This window comes from Phacochoerus africanus, chromosome 9 (genome assembly GCF_016906955.1).
Source record: "Phacochoerus africanus isolate WHEZ1 chromosome 9, ROS_Pafr_v1, whole genome shotgun sequence".
Classification (NCBI taxonomy): domain Eukaryota; kingdom Metazoa; phylum Chordata; class Mammalia; order Artiodactyla; family Suidae; genus Phacochoerus; species Phacochoerus africanus.
In genome coordinates this window covers 24912714-24925086 of record NC_062552.1, presented here as the reverse complement: position 1 = coordinate 24925086, position 12373 = coordinate 24912714, and the positions used below count along the sequence as shown (strand labels likewise).

Below are 12373 nucleotides of genomic sequence, written 5' to 3'. Positions count from 1 at the left end.
TTGAGGCTCCCACCTCCGAGGCCCCTCTGCAGTCTCCCCTGGGCTCTCACACCCAGGTTGCTTCGGTGTCCCAGTGTGCTCTGATTGCCTATTTATTAGGAAATATGTCTCTAAAAAAATTAACATTTTATTATTCAATTTAAAAAACAGTGAAATGTACGAGGAGGTTTAGCTTCCTGGGAAACAAACTTGAAAAAAAAGAAGCAATATGTGTCCAATAAAATAGATACGGTTGGAGTTCCCCTTGTGGCTCGGCGGAAACAAATCCAACTAGTATCCATGAGAATGTGGTTTCAATCCCTGACCTTGTTAATTGGTTCGAGGATCTAGCGTTGCTGTGAGCTGTGGTGTAGGTCGAAGAGGCAGGTTGAATCCTGCATTGCTCTGGCTGTGGTGTAGCCCGGCAGCTGTAGCTCAGATTTGACCCCTAGCCTGGGAATCTCCATATGCCACGGGTGTGGCCCTTAAAAGCAAATATATATATATATATATATATATATATATACACACACACACACACATATAGTTTTCTTGGAGTTCCCGTTGTGGCTCAGCAGTAACAAACCCAACTAGGATCCATTAGGATGCAGGTTCGCTCCTTGGCCTCGCTCAGTGGGTTAGGGATCCGGCATTGCCCAGAGCTGCGGTGTAGGTCACAAACAGGCCTCAGATCTGTGGCTGAGGCCGGCAGCTGCAGCTCTGATTCCACCCCTAGCCTAGGAACTTCTGAATGCCGTGCGTGTGGCCATTGAAAAAAATAAAAAGACAAAAAAAAATAGGTATGGTTTTTCAGCTTCTAAAGAGATAGGTTTCTTTGTCAAGAATTATATTTGACAGGATGATTTTTTGTATGAAAATGATTGTTCACTATTAAATGAATTTATGTTTCAATTCTTTTTTAAAAATGTTTTATTGTGGTGAAATACATGTAACATGAAACCGACCCTGTTAATCGTATTTAAGTGTATAGTTCAGTATGTGTATGTGTTTTAAATACATTCATAACATTGTGCAACCATCACCACCAGCCACCTTTATAACTTTTCCTGTTGTGAAACTGAAACTCTATACCCATCAAGCAATAATGCCTCCTTCTCTCCTCCCTCCAGCCCCAGCAACCACCATTCTACTTTCAGGCACTGTGATTCCGACTGCTCCATCGCATAGAAACGGAATTATAGGAGTTCCCGCTGTGGCATAGCAGAAACGAATCCGACCAGGAATCATGAGGTTTCGGGTTGGATCCCTGGCCTCGATCAGTGAAGTGGGTTTAGGATCTGGCGTTGCTGTGAGCTGTGGTATAGGTCGCAGAGGCAGCTCGGATCCTGTGTTGTTGTGGCTGTGGTGTAGGCTGGCAGCTGTAGCTCCAATTCAACTCCTAGCCTGGGAACCTCCATATGCTGTGGGTGCAGCCCTAAAAAGCAAAAAGAAAAAAAAAAGAAAAAGAAATTATGCAGTATCTGTCCTTTATGTATGGCTTATCTCCCTTAGCATAGTGGCCTCAAGGTTCATCCATGCTGTGGCATATGTCAGAATCTCCTTCCTTTTTAAGGCTGAATAATATTCCATTGTATACGTATCCACATTTTGCTTATCTATTCATTCGTCAACGGGCACTAGGGTTGCTTCTATGTTTTTACTACTGTGAATATCACTGCTATGGACCCGGGCGTACAAATATCTCTTTGATGCCCTGCTTTCAACTCTTCTGTGTCTTCACCCAGAAGTGGATTTTCTGGGTCATATGATAAATGTACTTTTTTTGTAGGAACCACCACACTGTTTTCCACAGCAGCTGCACTACTTTATTTGTATTTTGGCCTCGCCTGTGACATGTGGAAGTTCCCGGGCCAGGGATCAAAACCGAGCCACAGCATGAAAATGCTAGATCCTTACCTCCGCTGAGCCACCAGGGGAACTCCGAAGCTGTGCTATTTTATATTCCCAACAACGGTATGCAAAGGTCTCGATTTCTCCACACCCTCAGGAAATGTCTCACCCTCCTTTCACCACCAGCACAGCTCAGGGTTGGCACACTGTAAGAACTTACATATTTATGGAGTTGCCAGCATGGCAAAGTGGAAACAATTCAACTAGGAACCATGAGGTTGCAGGTTTGAACCCTGGCCTCACTCAGTGGGTTAAGGATCCGGCATTGCCGTGAGCTGTGGTGTAGGTTGCAGATACGGCTCAGGTCCCGCATTGCTGTGGCTACAGCTCTGATTCGACCCCCAGCCTGGGAACCTCCATATGCTGTGGGAGTGGCCCTAGAAATGGCAAAAAGACAAAAAAAAAAAAGAGAGAGAGAGAGAGAGAGAGGCACCCATACTGAATCCCAAGTTTTCAGCTCGAGTGAGGGGATGGATGGTGGCATCCAGCCTATGACCGCGGGACAAGAAACAGGTTTGAGGAGAAAGAGGACAGTTTCTGTCCAGGACGTGTGGTGTCTTTAGCACGATTAGGACACTCAGGAGGAGGTGGATATTCTAGACTGGAAACGGGAGGCAGGTCTGGTGGGAGAAAGAAACGTGGAGGTCTGTCTGTCTCTATCCGCCAGGGTTCTCCAAAGAAACGGAACCGAAAGGACAGATGCAAAGAGATGGATTATTTAAGGGATTGGCTCATGCAATTGTGAGGGCCTGCTGCAGGCTGGAAACTCAGGGAAGAGCTGGCATTGTAGTCTTGATGTTGAACTTGTAGGGCAGCCCAGCAGCCTGGAAAGTGAGGCAGGATTTCTATGTTATGGTTCAGAGGCAGAATTCCTTCTCTGGAAACCTCTGTTTTGCTCTAAAGGCCTTCCATTGATTGGAGGACGTCCACCCACATTATCAAGGGTAATCCCCTTTCATTAAAGTCAACTGAGGATTTCCTGTTGTGGCTCAGCAGTAATGAACCTGATTGGTATCCATAAGGCTGTAGGTTCAATCCCTGGCCTCGCTCAGTGGGTTAAAGATCTGGTGTTGCCAAGAGCTGTGGTGTAGGTTGCAGACACAGCCTGGAGCCTGTGTTGCTGTGGCTGTGGTGAGGCCGGCAGCTGCAGCTCTGATTTGACCCCTACCCTGGGAACTTCCATGTGCCTCAGATGCAGCCCTAAAAAGCAAAAATAAATAAAGTTAACTGAGTGCAGATACTAATCACGTCCACAAAGTACCTTCACAGAAACATCCAGACTAGTTTTTTTGTTTTGTTTTGTTTTTTTGTCTTTTGCCTTTTTAAGGCCGCACCCACGGCATATGGAGGTTCCCAGGTTAGGGGTCTAATCGGAGCTGTAGCTGCCAGCCTACACCAGAGCCAAAGCAACGCCAGATCCGAGCCGTGTCTGTGACCTACACCACAGCTCAGGGCAACGCTGGATCCTTAACCCACTGAGCGAGGCCAGGGATCGAACCTGGCAACCACATGGTTCCTAGTCAGATTCCTTTCAGCTGAGCCACAAAGGGAACTCCCAGCATGAACTGATTCTTATTTTTCATTTTTGTAGATGTAAGAACTGAAAATTTTGTTCCCATAAATTTATAGATGGGAATAGAAGGAGGGTTTATTTGTTTGTTTGGTTTTGGTTTTGGCCACACTCACAGCATGTGGCAATTCCTGGGCCAGGGATGGAACTCGAGCCACAGCAGCAAGACATCCCAGAGATACACATGTCCTGGTTTGAGCACCACTGCCCCGGAGAAACTTACTCGGAAAAGAGTCCAGGAGAGCTCCCAGCAGCACTGTGGTGACAACCACCAGTTTAAACAAAGCAAATGTCCATCAACAGGACAAAGGATTTACGAACTGCAGGGTAAGCAGGCAACGGAAGCTGAACGAACTAGAGCCACACAGTCAACAAAATCATAACGTTGAGTAAAAAAGCCAGCCCCAGAAAAATGCACGGAGGATGCTCCCTGTGATTCTATCCCTGTGAAGATCACACAGGCGAAGCTCAGCACTCTCCAGTTTAGGATAACTTACAAACATGCAGAGATAGGGAAGCCGTGAAGATAAGCAACGGAAGTGAACCTAAGGAATTCAGGGTTGAGTTCACACTTCAAAGAGGGACAGGGATGTAGGACAGCTGAGATCCCAGGATTTTTTTTTTTTTTTTTTTTTTGTCTTTTTGCCTCGGCATATGGAGGTTCTCAGGCTAGGGGTCTAATCGGAGCTGTAGCCGCCGGCCTACGCCGCAGCCACAGCAACGCGGGATCCAAGCCACCTCTGAGACCTACACCACAGCTCACGGCAATGCCAGATCCTTAACCCACTGAGCAAGGCCAGGGATCGAACCTGAAACCTCATGGTTCCTAGTAAGATTCAATAGCCACTGAGCCACGACGGGAACTCCGTTTCCCCCCCGCCCCAGGAATTTATTTCTTAAGCTGCAGTTAGGTACCCAGGGGTTCTGTTACATCCATCTTTAACCACACATGTTCGTCCTTTTTTTTTTTCTTTTTAGGGCCACAGGTATGGCATATGGAGGTTCCCAGGCTAGGGGTCGAATCGGAGCTGTAGCTGCTGGCCTATGCTACAGCCACAGCCACAGCCACAGCAACGCAAGATCCAAGCCATGTCTGTGACCCACACCATAGCTCACAGCAACACCTCCTTACCCCTCTGAGTGAGACCAGGGATCGAACCTGTGTCCTCATGGATGCTAGTCAGATTTGTTAACCGCTGAGCCACGACAGGAACTCCTACACATGTTCATATTATACATGCTTTTGTGTGTACAATGTAGTCACAATAAATATTTTTAGGAGAGAGCGTGAGTGTGATGAGAGAGTGAAGTGGGTGAGTTGGGAACACAGAGCGCTGGCTGTGCATGGAATAGGGGAGGAGGCTGGAGAGGGTCCCGATTGAACAGAGAAGAGCTTCAGTGAAGAGACAGGGCTTCCCCATGCGGAGAGGGGGATCCGAGTGGGGTGGGTGACTCAGGAGAGTGGACAGGGTTGGAAGGGAGCTGTTGTGGGGGGGCTCTTCTGGATGCACGAAGTGGCACCCAGCGCCCAGCTGAAGGGAGCAGTTGAGCGAGGCATTGTGAGTGGTACCTTGGCTGTACAGGGAGGGAGGGAGGCCTGAAAGGAAAGGAAAGGCCAGGTGACTGGAGGTTCTCCTGGGGGAGCAGAGCAGGCATAGGAGGGAACGATCTGAGAGCTACTCTGAGAATGGTAGGCTGGTATGTTAAATTTCAGAGAGGATGTAAATCACCAGCTTATCTGATTCTGGGAAGAAACTGGATGAGATGGAGTCAAGACAGCAGTGGTTGGAAGGAGGTCAAGAAGCTTTGAAGAAGCCAATAATATTGGAGTTCCCATCGTGGCACAGTGGCAACGAATCCAACTAGGAATTCGTCTTTTGTCTTTCGTCTGTTCAGGGCTGCACCAACGGCATATGGAGGTTCCCAGGCTAGGGGTCTAATTGGAGCTACAGCTGCCAGCCTTTACCACAGCCACAGCAACGCCAGATCCAAGCCACATCTGCAACCTACACCACAGCTCACGGCAACGCCAGATCCTTAACCTACTGAGCAAGGTCAGGGATGGAACCTACAACCTCATGCTTCCTAGTTGGATTCGTTTCTGCTGCACCACGACGGGAACTCCCCTTTCATACTTTCTGAGTATCGAACCATACTAATGATACTGTGAAACGGTAAACAAAAAGAAAATTTAATTGGGCTGTGGATTAGGTCAGTCTCAGGGACACGGGCAGGCTTGGAAGTCAGTTGTTCGTGGCAACAAGGAGCGAGGCAGGGAGTAGCAGAGCAGGACTCTCGAGGCTGGGAGGAAAGGGTGTGTGACATGAGGTAGAAGCGTCCAGCTCCTGGATTGACAAGGAACTAGGAGAACCACCATTATTTCCCCAGACCTAGAACCGAGCAAGGGGAGTCAGGGGCAGGGCTTGGAGGAGGGGAAGGTCAAGGGCTGCGGGCAGAACTAAACGCCCTCCAATGCAGGAGGGGGAGGGAAGAGTAGGTCAAGAGGCCGGGGCTGTGATCCAAAGAGCTGGAGGGAATAGGTTACTAGGAGAAGGTGCCAGCACTGAGGGAAGGTTGGGGAGTGGATTACATTGTAGGAGATGCCTGGGAGTTTAGGAAAGGGGTTTTAAAGAGATGGGAGTGGTGTGGGCCTTCTGTTTTCACAGAGTTGCCTTTCTCAAGCTGGGAGCCCCTGTCACCATCACCTGAACAGGCTGCAGTTTTCACCAGAAACCTACAGGAAGGGCAGAGCTGAGTGTGGGCAAAGGAGAAAGGGGAGATGTTGGAGCTTCTGCTGTAACACAAGAAAGTCTTACCAGCCCATTATTAAAAAATCCAGGCGGGGGCTGGGGGGAGAAGGAACTTCCCCTGTGAGGGTTCCAGGGGAAGGATCCGGTGTTGTCATTGCTATGGCTCGAGTCACTGCCGTGGAATGGATTTGATCCCTGGCCTGCTGGCCCGGGAACTTCCATAGGCCGTGTGAGTCTGGCCAAAAAATAAAATAAAAAACTATCCTGGGTGGGCTGGCCCTGGAAGGGTTGAGAATTGAGCTCTAGGACCATCTAAACTCTAAGCTGAGATTAGGCCCCCTGTCCCATTCATACTCGCAGAAAGAAGTAGCAAGGAGATAGGAGTCAAAACTTTACAAACTTAAATTCTTACTGTGACAAATTTTTAAATTTCTGCTCTCACTGGAGTGTGAACTATACTTTTTTTTTGGCTGAGCTCTCAGCGTGCAGAAGTTCCCAAGGATCAAACCCACGTCACAGCAGTGACAACGCTGGATCCTTAACCTGCTGAGCCACCAGGGAACTTTCTGAACTATCCATTTAAGAAGGTTGGCAATGAGGCAAAGAAGAGATAAGGTAAGGAAACAGAGTTTCTAGTAAAAGTTCTTTTGAAAACTTCAGTTTGTTCCCCAATTAGACAAAAGAGAAGGGAGCTTTCACCGATTCAGCACCTACGATATGCCAGGCTCACTTCACATTAGCCCTGTGAGGAATCTGGGCCTCCAATTCAGAGGTAAAGACTCTGTGATTCAGAGAATTGAATAACTTGCCTTAGGGCCCTCTTTTCAAAAGCAGTGGAATATGGCTCTGAGCCTAGGTGTGTATGACACAAAAGCCAAGGGAATCCACGTGGCCTGACAACAAAGATATTTTTACAAAGAGGGCATTTTAGAATTGAGAACCCTGGGTGAAGGCATAAAAAGAGAATTTAAAAGGGAAAGGCAAAGAGTAGAGGCACCTTCTGAATACCACCCCCACTGCCCCTCCAAAGGGCATCCCTGAGTTCAGGATTCAGTTTAAATCAGGAACAAACATTTTATGGGTGGATACTGGCTGAACTGAAGAGGAATGACTTCAATAGTCAGTCATTTATTGTATGACTTTTATTTGCAAAACAGGACGTAATTCACGCAATCAAGTTTACCATCTAATGGGGAAACCCGATACTTTTTTCTTTTTTTGTCTTTTTTTTGTTATTTCTTGGGCCGCTCCCGTGGCATATGGAGATTCCCAGGCTAGGGGGTCTAATCGGAGCTGTAGCTGCCAGCCTACGCCAGAGCCACAGCAACGTGGGATCCAAGCCACGTCTTCGACCTACACCACAGCTCACGGCAACGCCGGATCCTTAACCCACTGAGCAGGGGCAGGAACCGAACCCGCAACCTCATGGTTCCTAGTCGGATTCGTTAACCACTGCACCACGACGGGAACTCCGGGAAACCCAATACTGAACACATTCTATCACTAGCAGTTCCACCAGCACTGATGTGTAAGAACAATACTGTAGTCTCCTGGAGGATACAATAAACACATCCAGTAGGCAGGAAACAGAGGCTTCTTCACCTGGATTTGGATGGGTGGGGAAGTGAATGTAGGTATGAGGGATGCAAGGAAGAGGAAGGGAAGGGAGTCGGTCTTCTAGGCGCTAAGAAATGCCAGTGGTGAAGCCATGGAGACTGTAGCTTAGTTTGGGAGTGACAGAGAAAGAGAAGGCAACGGTGCAGAGTTGAGGAAGGGTCTTGTGTAGGGCAGTGGAGCTCTGACTTGGTCAGTCGTGTGGAAGGGCAGGCGTGAGGACGCTGACAGTTGGAAAGATTAAGGATAGCTGAAATGTACTAATATAAATGTTCATATAATTAGGAGAATTCGTACTAGGGCTAATTATACAGCAGGGGCGAAAAGGACAAGGTCATGGATACTGAGAGGGCATTTACCTTGGCAAGAAATTGGGATCAATTCTGAAAGTGGAGGGAGGGGGACGATAGGTGTGATTCTCATAAGATTTTGAGACCGAGGAGAGGAAGTCGAGGATACTGGACTGCCTGGCCTTGTAGGAAGTTAAAATACCTTTTAGGCCAGGAGTGCTGGGGTGGTTATTATGCTTCAGAAGTATTGGAAAAGTCTGATAGTGTGGCGGGAGGGACTGCTAGGATTCTCAGCAGGGCAACAGCAACCAACAGCTTCTTACAGTCACGAGGTGGTCTGGGACCCCGGCTCCGCACAGCTGGGCCACAGCAGCACCAGCCGCAGGAGCAGGTGGCAGCGCCACCCGCGGGGAGCCAGGCAGGCGGGGACCTCAGGGGGCGGGGGCGCGCGCTGGGGGGCGAGGAGCCGGCTGCGCCGCGGGCGGGCGGCCGGGACCGGGGGGCGGGCCCGAGCGAGCGGGCCTCCGCGCGGCATTCGGCACGCACGCGCAGACTGGCCGCGGGGCCGGGAGGCACAGAGGAGGGGGAGCCAGAAAGAGGGGGGTGCGGAACGTATTTCCGCTCTGGCGGACAAATAATACTGGCCAAAGGGGAGGCCAGGCTGTCTGGCCCTTTAACCGTGTGGGGGGGCGCTGGCGAAGAAAGGGGGGTCGGGAAAGGGGGAATCCTGCTCCTTTAATTCCCTCCCCTCTTCCTCCTCCCCGAGTTCTTGCCGACGCCGCCGCGCGCGGGGCCTGGAACACACGGCACGAGCCGCTCCCGCCCCTCCCCCCTTACGCCCACGCGGAGCCGGCCCCGCGCGCGCGCCCCGTGCACCCCTGCGCCTGCGCGCTGCCCAGGCCTTGCCCGTGTGTGGGGGCACAGCCAGCCCCGGGGGGGGTGGGGGAAATAGGGGGGTAAAAAAACAGCGCGCGGAACCGGGCCAGGTGAGAGGCGCGTGCACTCAGGGTCGTGGGGCGGGGGGGGGCGTGCCACGGAGTTCTGAAGGCGTGGGGGGGGCGTGCACGATGCGTGCAGGCCGTGGGGGGGAGGACGTGAAAAGCGCGTGCAAACGTGCAAAGGGGGGGGCGGAGGAATGAGGCAGCGGGTAAAGGAGGCGGGGTGAGAAGAGGCTGCAGCCGGGGCCACCCCAGAGCCCCAGGCCTCTGCTCCCCCTTCTGCCGACCTTCCCCCGTGGGTGCGCGGGCTCGCCCCATCATCGCGGGCGGTCGGGCTGGGGGGTGTGGACGCCGCTGCCCCGCCCCCGGGAACCACGCCTCCCTCCTCTCCGAGGGACAGCGCCTCCCCGGGGGCTGGGGAAACTGAGGAAGAGGCTTGAAGACCGGGTGATCTGATGCTGGGGGGCCAGGCAAGAATGAGGGTGCGAGGCCTGGAGCCTTGGCTTAGGAAAGCCAGAGACCTTTGTCTCTGACTGGTTTCCTTCCCAACCAGGGTTGCCCACCCTCGCCACAATGGCCTCTGGGGTGGAAGTCCTGCGCTTCCAGCTGCCTGGCCACGAGGCCGCTACACTGCGGAACATGAACCAGCTCCGCGCAGAGGAGCGGTTCTGCGACGTGACCATTGTGGCCGACAGCCTCAAGTTCCGCGGCCACAAGGTCATCCTGGCTGCCTGCTCGCCGTTCCTGCGGGACCAGTTCCTGCTGAACCCCAGCTCTGAGCTACAGGTCTCGCTGATGCACAGTGCACGCATAGTGGCTGACCTGCTGCTCTCTTGCTACACGGGCGCCCTGGAATTCGCCGTCAGGGACATCGTTAACTACCTGACGGCCGCCTCCTACCTGCAGATGGAGCACGTGGTGGAGAAATGCCGGAATGCCCTCAGCCAGTTCATCGAGCCCAAAATAGGCCTCAAAGAGGATGGGGTCAGCGATGCCAGCCTTGTGAGCAGTGTCAGTGCCACCAAATCCCTTCTCCCTCCTGCCAGGACCCCAAAGCCAGCCCCCAAACCCCCACCCCCACCCCCTCTCCCCCCTCCACTCCTGCGGCCTGTGAAGCTGGAGTTCCCGCTGGATGAGGACCTGGAGCTGAAGGCCGAGGAAGAGGATGAGGATGAGGATGAGGACGTGTCTGACATCTGCATCGTCAAGGTGGAGTCGGCCCTGGAGGTGGCACACCGGCTCAAACCTCCCGGAGGCCTGGGAGGAGGTCTGGGCATCGGAGGCTCTGTGGGCAGCCACCTTGGAGAGCTGGCCCAGAGCAGTGTGCCCCCCAGCACTGTGGCCCCACCGCAGGGCGTGGTGAAAGCCTGCTACAGCCTTTCCGAGGATGCGGAAGGGGAGGGCCTGCTGTTGATCCCCGGCGGCAGGGCCAGCGTGGGGGCCACCTCAGGCCTGGTGGAGGCAGCAGCGGTGGCCATGGCTGCCCGGGGGGCGGGGGGCAGCCTGGGGGCGGGGGGCAGCCGGGGACCTCTCCCCGGCGGCTTTTCCAGTGGAAATCCCCTCAAGAACATCAAGTGCACCAAGTGCCCAGAAGTGTTCCAGGGCGTGGAGAAGCTGGTCTTCCACATGCGGGCTCAGCACTTCATCTTCATGTGCCCGCGCTGTGGCAAGCAGTTCAACCACAGCAGCAACCTCAACCGGCACATGAACGTACACCGCGGCGTCAAGTCGCACTCGTGTGGCATCTGCGGCAAGTGCTTCACGCAGAAGTCCACACTGCACGACCACCTCAACCTCCACTCTGGAGCAAGGCCCTATCGCTGCTCCTACTGTGATGTGCGCTTCGCTCACAAGCCTGCCATCAGGCGGCATCTCAAGGAGCAGCACGGCAAGACCACTGCCGAGAACGTGCTGGAGGCCAGCGTGGCTGAGATCAACGTCCTCATCCGCTAGCGCTGGCAGGGGCAGGCGCTGGGGCCCTGGGCTGGGTAGGAAGGGGACCCCCCCGGCCCAGGAGAATAGGGGGGTGGGGGATCGAGGACAGGCAGGTTCGGTGGGGAGCCTGAAGAGACACACACCCTGAGGGAGGGGCCACAGATTCCTTGCAGAGAAGCTGCCTCTTCAGAAGAAAAGGATGGAGAGGGAGAGGGTTCTTCGGGAAGACCAAGGGAGTGGTAAGGGGATCCCAGAGAAAGATTTTCTTCTCTTAGAGGTGCATAGATATGTGGAGGGAGGGGAAAGGTCTTACGGGAATGAGATGGGGCAAAGACTGGAAAATGTTTCATTCCTGGCTAGGTCTGCCCAGGAAGAAGTTCTGACATTTCTTGAGGTAGGGGGTGGGAGGGTGGGAATCGGGAGGGAATTTGGCAGGAGGCAGCTTGAGTGCTCCTGCTTAGACTAGAACCTTGGGAGAGGGAGTGGTAGGGGGAAAGGATTATTGAATCCCGGAAAAGGAAGTTCTTGCATGCTGGGGGAACGGGTCTGTGGGTACAAGGCTCACCAAAATTGTAGGGCGAACAAAATAAGGTGGCAGGTAAGAGAATATGGGGGTGAGCATCCTGGGTAGATATTGGGAAGTGGGGTACAATAGCAAGAACTATGAATAGTGGTGGGGGTGGGGGGTAGGGCACTTAGATGAGAGGACATGAGAAGGGCTGTTTGGGGGGAGGGAGAGGAGTAGAGACTTATACAGTATTTTTTAAGAAAAAACGTATTTTTTAGGATTTTTTCTGGAGTTTGGGGTTTTAGTTTTTCTGATTTTGTTTTCCACAAAATAAAAAAAAAAAAACTTTTTTTTTTTCTTATACTCTGTCTGGCAACTGTGTGTAAATGACTCTCTAACACTAGACCGCCTCACACTCTGATGCCATTTGCTAAGTACCTGGAGGTCACAACTCATCCAGGTCTCATGCCTGAAGCTATCTTGACAAGGGAAGGGGGAGTGTAACGAGTGGGATCCTCCAGCCAGGGACCCATACCCCCAGTTCTGCATCCTCAACACCTGCTGGATACCTCATGTCACAAAGGTTCCATGATTGTTTGGCAGAGGTGTCAACACTTGACCTGCCCCTCTAGTTGAGTCTGGTACCAGGGCTAGGGAGGGGCGCTAGGTGTGATCACTGTGCCCAGCCAAAATTGTAAGCAGGAGCCTAAGTTTGGGCATCTTGGGTCTGGGGAAAAGTTTCGTGTCCCCTGGAAGGCAAAAAAAAATCACTGGATTAGGGTATGGAGAAGACTACAATTCCCAGAAAGCTCTGGAATAGTTCTTAACCAAAGAGGACTACAGCTCCCAGAAGGCCTTGTATTGGCCTCAGGTGCCCT

At 52.4% G+C, this 12373-nt stretch overlaps 1 protein-coding gene across 1 annotated transcript; it reads left to right on the top strand.

Moving 5' to 3' along the window:
* Positions 1-8863: 8863 nt before the first annotated feature.
* On the top strand, positions 8864-11294 carry ZBTB12 (zinc finger and BTB domain containing 12). The gene is made up of 2 exons (XM_047795614.1): positions 8864-9100; positions 9606-11294. The coding sequence occupies exon 2, from the start codon at positions 9626-9628 to the stop codon at positions 11003-11005; it is 1380 nt and encodes a 459-aa protein (XP_047651570.1). The 5' UTR covers positions 8864-9100; positions 9606-9625; the 3' UTR covers positions 11006-11294.
* Positions 11295-12373: the final 1079 nt, after the last annotated feature.

Excerpts from the sequence above, each read along its gene's own strand:
- ZBTB12 (XM_047795614.1), top strand. The coding sequence starts at position 9,626 with ATGGCCTCTGGGGTGGAAGTCCTGCGCTTCCAGCTGCCTGGCCACGAG.